The sequence below is a fragment of the Otolemur garnettii genome, unplaced genomic scaffold, assembly GCF_000181295.1.
Source record: "Otolemur garnettii isolate 467f Iridium unplaced genomic scaffold, OtoGar3 scaffold00022, whole genome shotgun sequence".
NCBI lineage: Eukaryota > Metazoa > Chordata > Mammalia > Primates > Galagidae > Otolemur > Otolemur garnettii.
In genome coordinates this window covers 4,072,082-4,091,011 of record NW_003852417.1, presented here as the reverse complement: position 1 = coordinate 4,091,011, position 18,930 = coordinate 4,072,082, and the positions used below count along the sequence as shown (strand labels likewise).

At 51.1% G+C, this 18,930-nt stretch overlaps 1 protein-coding gene across 1 annotated transcript in view; it reads right to left on the bottom strand.

The window, feature by feature from the left end:
* GREB1 (growth regulation by estrogen in breast cancer 1) overlaps positions 1 to 18,930 on the bottom strand; it is a 65,385-nt gene that overhangs the window by 39,582 nt on the left and 6,873 nt on the right. The window contains exons 3-9 of the mRNA XM_012803692.2: positions 18,594 to 18,770; positions 11,168 to 11,350; positions 9,754 to 9,897; positions 7,944 to 8,072; positions 4,308 to 4,421; positions 3,715 to 3,858; positions 1,025 to 1,210 (exon numbers count right to left, since the gene is read on the bottom strand). Of these exons, the coding sequence (XP_012659146.1) occupies positions 1,025 to 1,210; positions 3,715 to 3,858; positions 4,308 to 4,421; positions 7,944 to 8,072; positions 9,754 to 9,897; positions 11,168 to 11,350; positions 18,594 to 18,770 (1,077 nt within the window). The remainder of the gene's footprint in view (positions 1 to 1,024; positions 1,211 to 3,714; positions 3,859 to 4,307; positions 4,422 to 7,943; positions 8,073 to 9,753; positions 9,898 to 11,167; positions 11,351 to 18,593; positions 18,771 to 18,930) is intronic.

The following is an 18,930-nucleotide window of genomic DNA, read 5'->3' as shown; positions in this document are numbered from 1 at the left end:
CACCAGGCCTGGGAACAGGAGCAGAATGAGCTCATGACAGGGAACAAAACCACAGAAGGGCTCTGAGCAGGGAAGTGATGTGACCGGATTCCTGGTTTTAAAGGGCAGAGATTGGGTGAGAAGGTCCCCAGGTGAGGGGGCAGCGGCAGAGAGGAAGGCAAGGTGGCCCCAGGATAGAGCATCACCGCACCACCCAGCGCACGCCGCAGCCAAGGTGGCCTTTTTAAAATGAAAATCAGATCCTATCCACCCCCTGCCTAAAAATATCCCAGTGGCTTCTCAATGCGTCTAAAACATAATCACACTCCTCACCGTAACCTGAGACCCGTCTCCTCTCTGACCACACCTCTCACAGCCACAAGGGCCTCCCCACCAGCCTGGACACTTCATGCCCTTCCCACCTCAGGGCCCTCACTGTCCTTCCTGTCCCCCAGGGCTCTCACCTGCCCTTCCTGCCCCTCCCCCAGGGCTCTCACCTGTCCTCATCCCTCAGATCTTCACAAGCCTGGCTCTCATGGTTCAAGTCTCCGCTCACAGTGGCCTTTCTTGACGACCCACATTAACCCCCCCCACACACACACACTCACACACGCGCGCGCGCGCGCGCACACACACACACTCACGCGCGCGCGCGCGCACACACACACACACACACACACACACACGCCCACCCTTACCGGCCCACCTCCTGCCTGTTTGTCAGCTCTCTCCCACCTGAACAGAATCCCACTGAGGGCCACATCTTTGTTTTATTCCCTGCTATGTCCCTTGTCAGGAATGGCAAGTAAATAGTTTTGGAATTGTCTCCGTCAAGCTCCACCTCCTCTCAGGCCTTCCATGTGGTGAGCATGCAGACAGACCCTCATGCTGTCCTCCTGGGGGGCCACAAGCAGCTCCCCTGTATTTCACATCCAACAGCCCCAGTGGGGTCCCCCAGGGCCCCAAGCGAGGTCTGAGCTCAGGGCTGTGGCATTTCCCGCCTGTGGTAATTCCCCTGCCCGTGGGAAGCATAAGGGAGACGCACCCAGCTGGACGAGATAGTAGACGGTCAGTAGAAGCTGCATCTCCTCTGAGATAGGCTGTATGGCCGAGGCGCTGTACTGCTCATATGCCCTGGAGATGGACTGGGAATTCTGGTAGCACGTGTACAGGAGGGGGCTGACCACAACGTCATTCAGGTTCCCACAGAGGTAAGGGAAGTTCCCGTGGCCTGTGGGAAAAGTAGCAGCTACTTGGCAGCTGGCCTCGTGCGTGCACCCCTCACTCCCAACACATGTGGGGGCTCTGGGTGTGAGGGAGCTAAAGGAGATGGTGAACTGCACCAGGGTCACTCAAGTGCCCCTTGCCGAGCAATCTTGGCCTTCCAGCCCTTGCTGGTCTAGTGCACCTGCTGCGCCTTCCTGGGCCTAGGATGACAGAGGTGACCTTTTACAACTGACGGGCAATGTAGTATGTTGGTTCATTTCACCCAACCCCTTATTTTACAGCTGTGCAAGCTAAATAAAACTCCAGGGGAAGAGCCTTGCGCTGAGCCACGCAGCCATGGCCTGTCACTGCGTTGGCACTAGCAACAGAACGCCCCATGTGCACAGCACCTTCCAGATCCTGTGGGTGCTGTCTGCCTGCCCTGCACCGCCCAGGGCTCTTTGGAAGCTAAAAATAAGTCACTGGACAGACCAGAAGACTCAGAAAACCAGAAGACAGACCCTGACTAATGTTTTGGCTAACATGAGATTCACTCTGATGACAACTGTCAGAGGAGGAACTGCTGAGGCAATTCAGGAGGTTCAAGGTGCTTCTCCTCCCTTCTTTAGCTGTGTGACCCTAAGCACGAGGCTCAACTTCTGTAAGCCTCAGTCTCTGCATTTATAAGGTGGGGATAAAACGGGTGAAAATGTCAAATCCTCATGGGGCTGCAGAGATAACAAAGGTGGGGTGTGGGGGATGGTATCTTGTACTCAGAAGGTACTCCAGTTATTCACCAAAGCACATTTTCTGAATCCTGCTGCTTGCTGTGGTGCAGGTACCATGCCACCCTTGGGGGTAAGTCTGGTGCCTGAGACACAGGTCACATCCTCAAGGGAGCTGCATCACTAGCTTGGATGTGAGCGAGGACCCCAGGACCCCTGGACAGGCTTGCTACTACAGTTGCCGGCCCCACCCCAGTGCTCTGAGCACACGTGGGGCCCGGTTCTGACAGGGCTGTGCGTTCCCACCTTCATCAGCTCCCAGCTGTGCAGGCTGTGCTGCACCAGGGCCCGCAACTTGGGCAGCACTGCTTGTAACCACCGTAGTGTGTAAGAAGCAATGGAAAGAGTTACTTCACAAGAAAGGACGTGGTATTTGTCATCATAGAGGCCCATAGAGGAGCCAGATCAAAGGGGACTAAGACGGCTTTGTGGACTGGAAGCATGGGTGGGGTTTGGGCATATGGCTGTGGGACAGGAACCAAGCAGCAAGGACTTTACAGAGAGGGGTGCAGCTTACACAGAGGCAGTGGGGAGACAGTGTGCTTGACAGCAAAGAGGACAGCCTGCATCGGAGACTATTAGAGTGAGGCACACCTCTGCCAGGCTCCTTTTTTGAGGCCCCTGGCTCACAGCTGGTGCAGGTGAAGCCCTGCCCACACCTCTAATCCTGGCCACTGTCCTAGCTCAGTTTCCCCAGCTGTGTGTTCTCCAGGCCTACCACAGACACACAACGGCCAGGCAAAGAATGCCTGTGGCAAGACTGAACGTGGGCCTTCATTTTAGTTACCCAGTGGGGCCCAAGGGAACCACCTCAGTCATTGCCCTGCCTCAGGCCATGGTGAAACCCTGGATTTGCACCCTGTTCCCTGAGTACCCTGAACATTTTTCGTTTTTGTTTTTGAGAAGAAAAGGTGGAAGTGTCCTTTCTTATTTCTTAGTTAACAGCAGGCTGCATCTCCCACTTTCCTACCTCCCACCCTCTCCGAGCATGATGCCAAATGCAATATTAACTTATTTAAGGGCCCAAAAGTGCGTCTGTGTCTGTGTCTGTGTGGGTGTGCTGTGCCCCCGTGTGTACATATATGTGTTGCTACCTGCTGGCACACTGTACCACTGGGTACCATCGTCAATCAAGCCCTCACACGATTTCCCATTTCAAGGTCACTGTGAAGAAATGTCTTTAGTTAAGCCAAAAATCTCCCTCCACACAGCATCCATGACCCCTCTGCACAAAGTAGACCAAATCCAATTTTGCTTTATGCTTTCACAGCGGTGACTGTGGCTATCATTGCCCAGAGTCAGATTTCACAGTCAAAAAATACTAGTGGCTTCTGGTGACCCCAGGACAACTCCCCTATCAGGGCTCCCTGAAGCAAAGGACTGATTGGTCTACCTCCTGATCCTCAGTGCCCAGCGCTGGCCTGTGACTGTGGCAGTTCAGTGTAGCTAAGTGGGTGGATGGAGAGATTAATGGACAAGCTCTGGGCTCCATGGAAGGGAATCGTTTCACTTGGACTGACTGTGGGAAAACTGTAACAAGCCCAGCGATTCCTGGCATCTGACCAGGGGCTAAACCAGTGACTGGTTCTGCTTGGTTCTTTCAAACCTAAACAGAAAGAGTTTTAGGTTCGTCTCAGCAGGATACCCTTGGAGTCAGACTGGGATGAGGTCTCTGTTTTGCCTGTTTGCTGTGTCTCCTTCTATACTGTCCTACCCACATGACCCGGAGCACTGCTGTACTTGCCTTTAAATATCACTGGCTTGGCCTTGCATATTTTTAGCAAGTTATCAGGAACAGACACTGGTTCTCCAGAAGCCACAACAGGTAAAGTGACTGAAGCTGGTCCCACCAAGCCCACCTGGGGCACACAGGACATGCCCGTACCTTCTAGGAACATGACAAGTGTGTTAGTAAAATATATCAGACAAGAGGACCATCTCTGGCAGGCATCAGGCCAGCCAACAAATCTACTAGCAACCCGACCCATATTCCTGCCCATGAGAGCACCAAAGTCTTAGAAGGACAGATTCCCAAGGTCAAAGGCCCCCTTAAGTTCATTCAGTCCAACGCTCCCCATCTATGACTCAGTCTCTTCCTCTTCAATACCCCTGCCAAGTGACAAACCAGCCCCTTTTAAAATTTCTCTAGGGTCTGAGAACTCACTATTATACAGGGAGCTTAGGCTTTGCAAAGCAGTCCTAGCATACAAGAAAGGGCTCCTCTCATTATATCAAAGTCAATCTCCCTAGAACTTCCACTCTGACACACACACCCCAGTGGCAGCACCACCACTAGTACCCAGGTCTGGGACTTTCAGCAAGGCTGTGGTCACTTACCATACTTGACTCTGTTCCCAGTGCTCTGGGGATAGCCACCATCTGCAGCTGATGGAGATTCTGGAGACCACCCTTTGTGGCGTTTTTTGGGAGGCCCAGAGTTTGACAGAATACCTGGATGATATTCAGAGTACAAGTTAGGCTATCACTAGGAAAGAGCTTCAATAAATTTCCCCTTGGTTTGAAGAAGACTTATCTGCTGTTTTATTTTAAATCACACTTTTACAATAGGTTTTAATTATCTAGTGACATGTGTAGGCATAAGGAAACATCTCATCACTTTCTGTAAGGTTTGGTTCCTAAATTGGCTGTGCACATGTCTCAGCCTTGTCTCAAGCCTGAGTTCTTTTATTTATAAAGGGGGATAATAAAATCTCCTCTGAAAGGCAGTTCAATCTGGACTAAAGAGACTATATGCAGAGCACTCTGAGCAGCACCTCGCAGAGAGTTTGGGCCCACCAAATGGAGCCCACCGTCACCATCATCATTGTCATCTACAGAATACTCCCGAAGAGCCAGGAGACATGTTTTTGCAGACAAGTAGCAGCGGCATTGCCACAGTTTCACCACTTGGGGGCAGTACTGATCCACCCTGCTCCCTTCCCCGCCCCAATCTGGAAAGCTCATTTCAGACTCAAAAAGCTCAGGAACAGAGGCTGACACCCACTGCTGCCAGTGAATCATCCCTGCCCACTCCAGATAACAGCGGGCTCATGACTCAAGCGATATTCGTGAATGGTTCAAAATATCAAGAACTGATTGCCGTAGTTTCTAGACTAATGGGACTCAAAATTTCCCCTATGTTTCAAGCTACACACTGCAACACTGACCCCACATTAAGTGAACTCAGAAGACTTCAAAGTCTGTCTAGAGGCAACCCCATCCCAGGTAACCTGCAGTCTGGCACATCATCCACACCCCTTACAGTTTCGAGGTGATTCCCCCAAGGTGGAGAACCACCAGCCAGAGCCCTGGGGAGCTACATGGAGCCAGCAGGCCAGGCTGCACCCATCCTTCCAGCCCCACCTGGACCACAGCCACATGTAAAACATGTTGCAGCTGGAGAATTATTGCTTTAGAATCTTTGAACATAACTCAAAAAGTATTTTCACCTTGTCTTTAGTCTGAAAGTGATTGAAAGCTCACAGCATAAAATACTTTATTTACAAAGAATTTTCAAACCACTGTGCTCCTGGCCCTCCCTGCAGCTCCAGGAAGCTGCTGTTTTACTTGCTATCCCCCACTTTAGGCCAGGCCTGTGACTCTCCATAGGTCAGTCCCCAAGTGCAGGGGAAGGGCTCCTGCTAGACTGAGCTACCAACAGGGACAGGGCACAGAACTGGGTCTAGGACCTGGAAGATCTATAGATCACCTCTCACTTTGGGAAGTTAAACCTAAATGCCTCTTCATGGACTCTAAGCTTCCAAAATGATGTCCCCAGAGCTGCCCCTGTGGTCCCAATGTGCGTCAACCATTTCTTAAAATGTCTCATGGGGGGGGAGTGTTTTGTGGCATTTTAGGAGGGGCTGCTGCTTCATCATGTAGCCAGGGACATGATGAGGTACATTCACCATCCTGCCCACTCCGTCCATGGCTCTAAATGCCAGTGAGACCCCTTGTCTGGGACAAGTCCTTCCTTTATCTACACAATTCCCTCCCCCCGAGGCTCAGCTCTTCCCCACTGAGAACAGTGAAGCCTGAGTGACAGGCTTCACGCCTTCATTAAACACTCCTGGTCCTCTTAGAAACAGATTTTTAAAAATTGATTTTGCATCTTCCCAAAGCAGACCAGAGGGCTCAGGACTCCGACACCTCAGCTGTGTTCAGTGCAACTCAATTTGCCCAGTGTCTCGGGCCCCTCCGGCCAGGCCCACGGCCGCCCAGTGCTGGGGGTTCCAAGACATGCGTGACTACGGCCCTGCCCTGGGAACCTGGAGAGCCACTGGCCCTGACAATTGCAAATGGCTATGAGGCTAAGGCTGGGATGCCTGGGAGCCCCACTACGTAGAGGGTACCCCCAAGCTAAGCTCAGGAAGGCAGTTTAACAGGGCATGGAGGGAGCCATGGGTGCACAGACAAGCAGAAACAGGGCATGGGGGAGCCATAGGTCACAGACAAGAGGAACAGGGCATGCAGAAGGGAAGGTGGGAGGCCGGGGTGGAACTGCCAAATAGCCCAAATGGCAACAAAAGAGATTGTGCAGTCAGCTAAGGCCAGACTCCAGAAGGGCTTGAGTGCCCCCTAGGGAGCAGGGGTGGGCATCTCCATCTCCTACATCCCTCCATGGATACGGCAAGGAAAATCCACTCAATCTTGCCCATAAGAAGTACCAGAACACCTGCGTGAGGTCCAGGGGTAAGGGAGGCCCTGCTGCTTGGAGAAGAAGCTAGTTGTCCACAGACCTCGGCTCACAGAGGGGGCCCAACAGCACAGCATCACCCTCCCCAGAGGCCCAGCTCCCTGGCCAGAGGGCTGCTCCTAAACTCAGCACTTAACAGAGCGGGAAGGCTGACATTGGCTGCAGCACGGTTAGGACCGGGAAGCCTTGGATCCAATTCCACCTCTCCTTCAGTGCGAGTTAGATATTCACAGGGTTTTCATGGGGTGCGTCCTCCACCAGCACAGTGTGACGGGGCAGAGGGACTGGACCCTGGGGGGCCTCCCTTCTTCTATAGACCAGTGTTGGCCTAGGAGATTTCTAAGGGCTCCTCCAGGTTAGCTGTGTGCACGAGGGAGGGCGGGAGGGACATAACTGGCTTGTGAAGTGGCTCTAGGTAAGCGACTCTGCTATCTTCCTCATACCCTCCTCTCACAGGACTGCTCCACCTCCCACTCACCTCTCTCACCCACATCCTCACCTCACCCTCTTTGCTCACTTCCTCCCACATCCACTTAATGCTTCCCCAACTTCTTAGTTGCTTCTCAGTTATCACCTCCTCCAGGAAGCCCTCCCTGAACAAAGCAACCTCAGCAATGAGGTGACACAGATGACAATATCTGCTATCTGTTAGTGAGCTGCCAGATGTGCCTCTTAAGTACCCTTAGAGCAGAATTCTTTTTTTTTTTTTTTTTTGCAATTTTTGCCCAGGGCTGGGTTTGAACTCGCCACCTCCAGCATATGGGGCTGGCGCCCTACTCCTCGAGCCACAGGTGCTGCTCAAAGCAGAATTCTTATCCCTAGATAAAGAAACATTTATAGAGACTTGGCCAAGTTTCTCCAATTAGCAAGAGACAGAGCTGCATTTTGAATTCAGATTTACCTGATTCCAAGAACATGTCATATTCTCTGACAACATCCTGCCCCCTACTGCTCCAAAACTCTCGAGCCCTCCAGTTGCATGGCCCATGAGACATGTCTCTTGCTGTCACCAGGGATGTCTCACTGCTTCTTGGCACATGCAACATCTCCCAAGTGTGACTCCAGCTTCGGTGGTGAAAGCTGCAACCACACACAGCACCAGGGCCTGGGCACAGACCCACAGGCTGGGGCAGCACCTATTGTCCCCACCTGTCTCTCATGGAAGCAGCACCGGCTCCAGGAGGCACAGCAGCCCCAGCTCAGCGGCTCCCGTACCCCCTCTGGCCGTGGCTGGGACAAGAGCAGGACCCCTGGGAGGCCAGGTCAGGCAGCGCTACCTAAGGCGGAGGGCCGCGGCAGGGCCGACAGGGTGCTCTTTGCCAGTTGTTGGTGCTTCGGGGAATCTTTGCCGTTGAAAACTGCGGGGCCCATTGCTGTACTTAGTGAGGGATGATCAGAGGCTGGTCCTGAAAGCAAAGAGGAAGATGGCAAAGAAGAGAATGCTCTGTGAGCCAGGCTAGTGGGAAATGACTTTTCATCCATTTTTAAAATTGTCTTCTCACAGGTAAGTCCCATCCAGAAGTCAGAATTCCCGACACAGTGATCTTGCCCCACTAAGACGTGCCCACACATGCACACCCCTGCTCATGTCCCAGTGGGCACAGCCTAGGAAAAAGAAGGAGCAGAGGGATGCAAATGGCCAAGCCCCCCAGTTCAGTGGGGGCTCCCTGAATTCCAGGACACTCTGAAATAGCCCTGCCTCCTTCTATCTTCTCTCTCGCCCCCGGGGCTCAGGAGAGTGTCCAGGTGTGCAGCTGCCTGGGCCCAGCCTGCTCACAGGGCCCAGGGCTCCCTGGGTCTGTGGGTGATTCTGGGGGCAAACGTGGATTCCGGTCTCTGGAAGATGGTGCACTGCATAAGTTGCCCGTGTCCTTCAGAAAGATCTGGAAGGTGCTCAGGTCAGGCATAGAACCAAATGAGGGATAGGAACGTGGCTTTAAAGCCAGAGAGTCTGCTCCAGCCCGCTTCCACCACCCCAGCTGTGGGACCTTGGCTATGCTCAATGTTCTCCTATATGAAATGACAATAATCGTGACGCTAAGCCACTGTGAGAACAGCAGCAGTTATGGGGAGAAAGTGCACAGAACTGTGTCTGGCATGTAGCAGGCACTCCACAAGCACTTGCTAGCTCCGGAATCTCAGTTCTCACAACTGCCCTGCAAGTCAGAAGAGATTTCCCCAGTTTTACAGGTGAGGAAACAGGTTTGTAGGGTTTGAGTGAGTGCCTCCAAATCACTCAGCTAGAAGTCGGCTGCGCTGGGGCTCACAACCAGGCACTCTGGTGCCAACAGTGGGCTCCCCTGGCCCCAGCAGCAGAGGTGTAAGGGCCTGGGCCAGGCCAGGCAGTGAGGACCACAGTAAACACCACACAGAAGTGGGAGCTCAGCACCTTTGGAGGACAGCATGTCCCCAGACCAGGTAAAGAACAGGCCAGATGGGGACAGGGGGATAGGCTCCCCTCTTGGGGTGGCAGATGAAAATCACCAGCCATCTTTCAGAGCCCCTGGAAAGCTGGTGCCTGCTGTGATAATAAGGGCTGTGCTAGCAGGTCTGTGCAGCATGGTGAAGTGCCCAGCACATGAATCAGAAATACCCCTTCAACTTTCGCCTCCACCTCCTCCTGCTCATGAAGACTCAGGCAAGCATGCCACTCAGTGGCCCGATTCCCAGTCAGTAAGATGTGGGGACTAAGGCCAGCTGGCTGAGGAGATCACACACAGAGCTGGGGCACACCAGCCACACAATGAGCGGCAGCAATCAGGTCCCCCCTTCCAACACGGACTCAGATCCTGTTACACGGACACCTCTGTGCTCTGCAGAGGGCAGAGACACTAACACACCAGCCCCACAGTCAAGGGGATCGCATTATGTATCACACAGGGATGTGGAAAAGCTTTCCCAATGGAAAACATGGCATTCTTTGTCGAAAACTGTTACATATTCAAGAGATGTTAAGGCACTGTGGAAAAGACAACATACAAAGTATGTCCTTCCTTTGTTCTGAAGAGTGCCTGACCACACGGTCACCCAGCACGCTGGAGTCACTCCAGGTCTGTGGATCGCACCTCTGGCACTTCACCACCTCACCTGCCTGGTGAGTTCCCATCAGGACACCGGGGTTCGTCCCGGGCACGGACTCGCTGGGGAAGGAGGCTGGCGGCCCCGAGCTCTCCAGCGGTGGGAAGAGGACACTGGAACATGCGCCAGTGGGGGTCTGCCGGCTCCTGAACTCTGAGGGCACAAGACACAGGCGTGAAAACCAATCCGCTCTCCTCCAACAGTTACAAACAATTTTCTAGACGGGAACTGTCCTATGGGAGAGCGAGATGCATAGATGGCCACAAGAGATGCCACCACTTTCTAGTCCTTGCTTCAGTGTGTAGCTCGTGCTGGGGGCGCTGAGGGTACAACCCTCCTGGGGCTCCACGCCCAGGGACAGCTCTGTCAGGAGCAGGCAAATAGTGAGTATTGGGAAGAGACAGACGAATTATACAAACCAGCCTTCCCACTGCTGTCCCTGAAGTCCACGCAGAGAACAGAGTGTTACCAGAGGGGAAGGACCAGCCATCTCCCTCCCAATGCCCCACCCATGCGTGGGAAACGCTGACCCCAGTGACACATTGAACCTGCAAGGGTCTTGGTAATAGCAAGTGACCAAAGATGGTGAAATGGCCCCACAATGGGCTCAGGAAGTATTTACTGAGTAAAGAAAAGAGGGGTGGGAGAGGATGGAGGAAGAATGGGAGGGGAGGGGTGTGGGCAGAGCCTCCTGTCCTGAAGCTGGGAGGTCCCAGAAGGCCTGATGTGCACAGAAGCAGGCAAGGGAGGGACAGAATGATGCCCTGGCCATTGCACTAGAAAGCCCTCCCAGAGGTGCGCCCCTCCCTGGCAGGCCTCTGCAAACAGACTATAGCCGGGAGATGCAAGGGGGCAGAGGGGTCTGAGAGGGTTCCTCCCACAGCTTCAGGGGCCTGGAGCCCCCAGATTCTTCAGGAGCCAGTAAGGTGAAGCTGGTCCTAGTTAAGGGGGTTAGGGGTAGGGCAGCAGCACAGTATTTGAGCCAAGCTTTCCCTAAATCAGGTTGGTCTCAGCCCAGGCACCACTGATAGGACTCTAGGAGTCAGGGACTAGTGCCTTGCAGGATGTTCAGCGGTGTCCCTGCTCCCTGCCCCTGGGTGCACCCTCCAGTCATGACAATCAAAAATGTCTCCCGACATTGCCACATGTTAACAGTGGGACAAAAGCCATCCCTGGTTGGGAACCATTGCCCCAAATCTTCCCACAGGAAGCACAGCACAGTGTGGCCCTTGACCCATCTTTAGATGCCCCATCCGATCGTCACTTTCAGCCAAATATCCGTAACGCCAAGAAGCATTTTCAGGTTCGCAGGACTGGCCTTTAGCCTATATGATCTGCACCCACGTCGCAATGACAGACACCACAGCCCACCTGGGGGACACGCCCAGTGCCCCCACACACCCTCCACAGCCTGACTGCTCACCTGAGCCTTTCCAACAAATCAAGGGTCCTTTGGTTAGAGTCCCCTGTGCATTACGGACCAGGTAATACTTCAAGTGTTTCTGCTTCTTGGGCTGGGTGGTCAGCTTCAGGTTGATATGATTGGAGAATTCTGTGAAGTAGCAGAAGCCTTTCTTCCCGCAGCCGACACAGTTCCCAGAGAAACCTGGAGAAGTAAACAAAGTACGAGCATCTTCAACACACCTCCAGAGTTCTTTCCACATAAAACACAGTTCATCAAAAGTCCGAAGGTCCATGTCCGTGAACCGGAGAGGCTGAGTCATCTTCCACAGTCACAGGGACAGAAAGTGCAGCCTCGGATCCCCGGAGGCTCAAGACCTCCCTAGAGACCAGCATTTGAGGCTGCCCAGGTCCTCCCCACCCACCTCCAGCGTCAGTGCCATCAGAGGGCATCTGAACGTCTTCCTCGGTGTTGCAGTTACTGAATTCATGTCTTTTCCCCATCGTCATCCCTACCCTTCAAGGGGCCAGGCCACCAGTATGCACTGAGAGGGACGGAGGGAGGGTGGAAACCAGGCCACTATGAAAGGAGGCACGTAGGGGTTCTGCACCATCTTCTAAGTAAGAACCTGATGTTTTTATTTCTTCATTTGTGTCCACCCCAGGAAACCTGAGATAAACAAGGCTCGACTGTCACCTATGGAGGAGGCCCCGAGAAACCTTCAGCAGAACTCTCTGGAAGGAATGCTAAGCCTAGTGCTAAAAAGATGAGTGAACAAGAAACAGAACTGCAAGGCCAAGGATGCTAAGAGCAACTTGCCAAGCCCAGGGCCACTGTCCGTCTCCAGAATCCGCTAAATAGGTTACAGGCCGATTTCACAGGAGCAACATGGGCTGGGGACGAATGCCCCCTGGCAGAACAGGAAGCACAGACAACAGGGAGTTCAGAATGAGCGCCGCACCCTCCAGCTCACCAGCACAGCAGCTGTTTAGGGAGCTGGCAAGCAAACTGCTCTTCTGCTTTGCCAAGAACTTTCTGGTTAGGAGACTCAGCCGCTCTCCTGAAAGGTGGTCCTGGGGGATGGGCCTAGAAACCAAACGAGAAACCCACAGACGCCTCCCAGCCAGCACTGGGAGACAGGGCCTGCAGCACAAAGCACTTTGGCTCAAGGCATTAGGTAATCCTAACTCTTCAAGGAAGTATTTAAATGGCAAAAGAAGTTTTTATGAGAAAGAATAAAATAATGAGTTATTCTCTCCAGAAAGCCGCCTTAGGACTTAGAGGTCTATAAAGATCTCTTTAGAAAATCGGCCTAGAAAGCATGGGATCTAGGCTAAAACCTCAAATTTCCACCAGGCACAAATATACAAAGTGGCAGAAATGACTTCAGTGTGCTACAGCACGGGAAATGGTCCTGAACATGAATCCCTCTGACCACACACAGCCGCTGCCGGCCGCTCCCGCAGGTCTGGCTGAGCAGCTGCAGGCCGTGTGTGTTTGAACGTGCGTCTGCACAAGCAGGCCGCTGAGCCAGGCTCTCCCCTGTGCTGGGAGGACAGCTACTGTCCACTCCCTTGTGTGGGGGAGTGTGCACAAACCTAGCTGTCAGAGGTCCCTGGGTTCGGATCCTGATTTGACAAGCAAGTGACTCTGGGCAGGTAACTAACACCTCTGAGCTTTGCTTTCCTCGTCTGTAAACAAGATGACAACACTAACATGCCAGCTTAGCTACCACGTGCCAGGCACGGTGTCACGGACATTATGTCAAACATCCTCACTTAAACCTCATGAAGCCTTACAAAAGAATTTCCTAGCAATACCCCCAATGTATGGATGAGGGAACCAAGGCAGAGAGGGAAGTAAACACAGGGGTACAGGGTAGGAAGCGTCAGAGTTGGGACTTGCACCACTCTGCCAAGCCCTCTCCTCCCCAAAATCCATCTTGTAGGAGCACCACCAGAGTTAAGTGTCTACGGCATGCCTAACCGCACTCCCAAGGTGTTCTCTTTCAGACTAAGCTGAAGTGGGAAGGAGCTCCGTGGGGTCAGGAAACACATGCGCCCCCCAGGGAGGCAGCTTCACAGCCCCCTCCAGCGCAGTGAGACAAGGAGAAGTGGCTTGGTTCCTCTGGGCTTCAATTTCCCAACCAGAAAAGAGAAGGCTAGGACTAAATGGGCCCTATGCTTCCTTCCAGAACCAATCGTATGATTCTTCTTGGAAGGTTCCACACGTGGCTTCCTTCAGACTCTGTGTTCTCTAAGCACTGGGCTCAGAACAGGCTGGAGGCAGCTCGGTTATTGCCGGGACCACCCCTTTGCAGAGAGGGGTCCTCCCAGCAAACCTCAGGAGGGTTCTGAAGCCCACCAGCACCTGACCTTTCCTTGGTGACAGACAGCACACCAGACCCAACGAGCACAAGCCAGTCCTCCAGGCCTGACACCTCCGACTTGTACTTCCCCGGGAGTGCGGACACTCAGAAAAGCCTTGTCTAGGCCACTGTCCCAGGGCAGACAGCCACTGAGTCTGAGCTGTCAACTCTCTATGAAAAATATGCAAATATGACAAATACTTTTAAGCATGAATAAGTTTGAAGCATTCGAAGAAAATTTGCTAGGAATTAAACAGGTGCTTTGAGCAAGACATGCATTAAAAAACAAAAAACAAAAAACAAAAAACACTCTTTCCCTGACCATAAGAAAGAAGGAATAAATACAATTAATCCCATTACTGAGGCAGTGATAAGTGTCAACCAGAGGTACCAGTGGTAACAAGAGCAGTTCCTCAAATCTAGGCAGCATTTTAGAGTTGATAAAGAACATCATATAAGGAGCTCACTCACACCCAAACAGCAGTGAGGGCGAGCACATGCCCTCTAACACAGGACGACCTGCAGCTCTGAGAGGAAGCAGACTCTGCTAAGCTTGGACTTGCTTTTCCAACACAATGTGCTGGGAGGAACGGGGACGCAACAAGAGTGACTCAGGAAGATGTCCTGGCTAGTGGCACATTGACTGGGCCTTGAAGAGAAGGTAGGACCCACAGTACCAGGTGGCCCCTCTGTGCTCCTTATAAGGAATGAACCTCGAAAGCTCATGAGGGGGCCATGAGCCACACCTGGCAAGCTAAGTGGCCACCCTCCCGGTCCCTGAAAATAAACAGGGACTTGGGACCAAAATAGGGTCATCTGTAGCTCATTGTAGCATATTAATTGAAAAACCAGAATCAAGTAGCCTATCTAAACTATGGTTACTAACTTAGAAAAATTCTTTTAAATCCCCTTCTGGATGGTGAAAGGAAGATGGAACGCTAGATAATGGTGTTGGCTACGTAGGAACGCTAGACAATAACGCTAGACAATAACGTTCACTTCTGGATAGTGGGATTTGGGCAACTTTTCCTTTTTGCGTTTTTGGATTTCTGTTATTCCTGTCACTGTCCTGTCTGTGGAGATAAATATTGCCTAACAAAAATGTCTCCAGAGCTCCTTCGGTATTTTGGTCAACTCCCGACTAACATATAGAAATGGCCTACCTACGTCGGAAAGCATAAGGAGCTGTATCAGATCCCAGATGAGACAAGAACTGGCACAGGGGTCCCAGGGGAAGGCGGGACACACTCAGGGGTGGTAAATAATATGGTGGTAGGTTTGAAACTCATAACCAGCAGGCCACCATCGCTACCTGGAACCCTGCAAAAGGTGTATCACTAGTTCCTCTAAGTTTCTCACTTTCAATAAAAATAAATGAGGTGTGTGACCACTAAGATCTTCCTAAAACACAAATTAAAACATAGTTATTTTAACACTTCAGTGTTTCTTAAAAATATAAAATAACAAGGGTCAAACAAGGAAGAAAAGACATACAGATAAAGAAAGACTTAAGAGACATATCAACCAAATGCTTTGGGAGAACCTTGTTTGGATCTTGATTCAAACAAACCAACTATTAAAAAAAAAAAAAAAAAAAGCAAGCGTCAGGTGCAATGGCTCATATCTGTATCCCAGTACTCCATCGGGGGGCGGGGGGGTGGGGTGCAAAGGAGGGAGAATCACTTGAGTTCACAAGTTTTAGACCAGCCCAAGCAAGAGCAAGTCTCCATCTCTACTAAAAATAGAAAAACTAGCCAGGCATTGTGGCGGGTACTTGTAGTCCCAGGTACTTGGGAGGCTGAGGCAGGAGGATCATTTGAGCCCAGGAGATTGAGGTTGCTGTGAGCTGTAACGCCATGGTTCTCTACCTGGGGTGACAGAGTGAGACTCTGTCTCAAAAAAATAAATAAATAATAAAAAGTGCAAGATAAAATTTGAACACTGGATATTTGATAATATTAAAGAATTGTTATATTTTTAGGTATGATTATAGTACTGGATTTGCAGCAAAAAATCTCTTTTAGAGATATGCACTGAAATATTGACAGAGGAAATGACACAATGACAAATGATTTGCTTCAAGATAATCCCTAAAAGGGAGAAGAGCAGGAGTTATTAATGAAACAAGAGTGGCCTGTGTTGGTAACTGTTGAAAAGGAAGCACAGATGCTTCACATCACTATTTGCTCCTATTTCCATGTTTGAACATGGCTTCTTGGGTGTCACAGAGCTTTCCAAGCAGGACCCCCAAGGCCCTGTTCTAGCCGCTGCCGGGAGTCTAGCTCCAGCTTCTGGGAGTTCTAACCACTTCTCCAGCATGCCACGCCCTGTCATATAGGTGGCTCCATCTACTGACATGCCCTTTGTCCTCTAGCATCTGAGCACCAGAGCCAGATCATTAGGTTCAAATGGCTGGGTGGCCCTGAGCAAGTCGGTTAACCTCTCTGTGCCTTTGCTACTTTATATATAAGAACACTAGGCAATTATGCACCCAACTCATTGGTTACCTTACTTCAAACAATTTCTGGCACATGATAAAAGCGCAATAAACCTTGGCTGCTATTAGTGATGAGTGGCTGTTGTTATTCTCCAACTGGGAAAATGCCACTCACTTTTCAGAGCCCTACTCAATCCAACACCATTCCCATCGCTGAGAGTCAGCGAGTGCTTCCACATCCCCAGAGCACGTTAAGCCTTTGCACAAAGACTTGTAAGATTTATCAACAGGGTTGTGTGTTGTGGAGCTCTGGGCTGATGCTTGGTTTGCCTGCATTTCCCCCACAGATGGGGAGCCACCGAGGGAAGGGCTGGTCCAACTTAGCTTTGGGGTCCCAGGCATAGCCTAAGGGTTTTGGGTTATATATTCAATAAATGCATTAAGCAATTGCCTGTCAAATCAAGAGGGGCTGGCTGGCTTCCATCTGAGAATGAACATTCTAGCAAAGTATGCTTTCTTCTCTTAATGCTTAGCTATTAGCCAAGTAAGATAAATTACCAGCAAAAAACTAAAATACATATGTAGATTTTAATCTTCCAGATTCTCAGATAAAATCCCTCAGTTGATTCAAAATCACTAAAACAAGCATCCTAATGCCATTGTTTACTGCAAGAGATTCCACAGCCTTTGTTTTATAGGTCCCTAACCCGGCCACTGCCTGGCTATGCGGGGCCACCTTGTCCTGTGCAGCCATCAGAGTTAATTACAGGAAACCTAAACAGTGTTAAGTGTGCAAGCTGAGAGCATAAAGTTATTTTAAAAGAAGAAAGCGATGGTAACAATCAGCCCTTGTTACCCATTTTAGATGGCTTTTTGGCGAGCAATTAACAAAGCTCCTACTTCCTTAGGCTCTCCAAGGAGCTGGTGCTGTTACAGGGCTGTGCCATGAAGGAACTAAAGCTTCTCCTCCCCACAGGCCAAGAGGCAGAAGCTCCTTTACTATCCTGGCAATTCCTTTACAGTTGCAAAGTAGTGGAATTCAGACAAATCCCCCCACCTCCAGATCAAACGTTAAGACGGCCATTTAAACACAGTATTCCACGACTGGGTTTCCTCTGGGATACCTTGGTAGGAAATCACTCTGAGACTGAATTATTCCATCAGCTTCTCCGGTACAATCAGTCTTCTGCGGTTCTCATTTTAAACAACTAGTCATTAATAAAATAAGTCTATGGACCTGCCTAGAGAGAGAATTGGCTAAAACTTTCTCTCCCTTCTTTGTCCCAGGGTGGCTCTGTCCCTCCCCTGTGTCCTCCTGACTTGTGTCAGATCTCACACACAGGTGTGTGCCCTCACTGCCCTCATGGCAGCAGGAACCATTTCCTTCTTCCCTCTGGGATAATCTCACTCTTTCTCCTCTCCATCCTTCATCATTCACATAGTGACTCAAACATAAAATGCACTCAGTGAATATCCATCAGAGTGGGTTTGCCCACCCAGGTTTGAGGACTATATCAAATACAAAGCTGGAGGCTTAAATGTTGATATGCATGAGAAATACGGACGAGATCCTGGGGAGTAACCTGTAAGTTTTTCCCATAAATTCTCACAATCAAACTCGCTTCTACAGTGAAGAGTATTCCTGAGGCTACACCTGACATATGTCATGACCAATCCTTCCACCTGCCCAGTCTTTCTCCAAAGAAGTTGCCAGGTCAGGTAGAGGGACCAGTCCCAAAGTCACCAGACAGGAACTAACTGCTGAAGGGCTAGGGGCATGTGTGGAAATCACCTCCCCACCTCACAGATGAGGACGCAGGGGCCAGAGCCACCCAGAGACCTGTGGTCAGATGCACAGTTGAAACCCAGATCTCTGGGTTGTCCATCCAAACCCAACAGGGGGAGTGTGCCGAGTGGGGGTTTGGCAGAGAGGAAGAGCTCAAATGTGTCATCTGAGTGAATGAAAGCCAGGCTTGGCATAGGCCAGTCGCAACTCTGCACTGAAGTCGGGCCTCAGTGGGCCACTGGTGGTTTGAAAGATCAAAGGCCAGTGGTGCCAGTAGCTGGAAGGGAAAGCCTCAGCTCCCCCATGCTGACTTTGACCATAACATAGTCAAGACCACATGATACGGTGAAGGGTAGAAATTGGGGCCGAGAAGATTAGAATTTGGAACCAGCTCTGTCTTTCTCACTAGTGAGCCCTTGGGCAAGTTTGTTAACAAGTCCAAGCCCACCTATAAAACTGGGGTAATACTGACCACCTCCTGAGAGGAAGGTTCTGGAGGCAGGAACACAGCCTAGTTCCCCTCTGCCTTGTGTGAGCTGGTTTCTGAGTGTCTGGGACAAATAGCCCATTCCTAACACAGGTGGGTACTCAAGCAGGTTTGAGGAATAAATGTATGAAACGTTTAACACTAAGTAATGGGCCTTCTACAGTGAGGCCGTCACATTTTAAAATAAATCTCATTTGCATTCCATTCCACAAATAAATGGTCTCCCAAAGGATAAGCTGGGCTGCACGCCATGATGAACAGGTCCCAAAGGTGGCCTCCATTCTGCCACCACCAGCAGCTGAGCCCTCCCTTGTCCCTACCCACCCACATGCAGACAGAGCCACAGAGACAGGCAAAAGAAGAACTTACCAAGAAGAGCATTGTGGCCATTGTCATCTGGCAAGAACCTCTTGTCAACGGCACATACCAGGAGATGGTCTGGCAGGCTCGGGGCCTTGGCCCCCACGAGGAGAAAGCCAGCAGGGACATCGATGGGCTCATTGGAGATGGAGATGAGACGCAGGTCCTTCCCAGCCTGGCAGAACCCTAGGAGGGACGGACAGGGCTCATACACTGCCCAGGGCTTCCCAGAGCCGGGGTTGCAGGGGCAGAGGGAGGAAACATTCTGGGTCTTGTAGGAGCAACCCCTTCATCTGGGTATGGACAACCTCAAAACTACATTCATAGCTTTTTTTTTTTTTTTTTT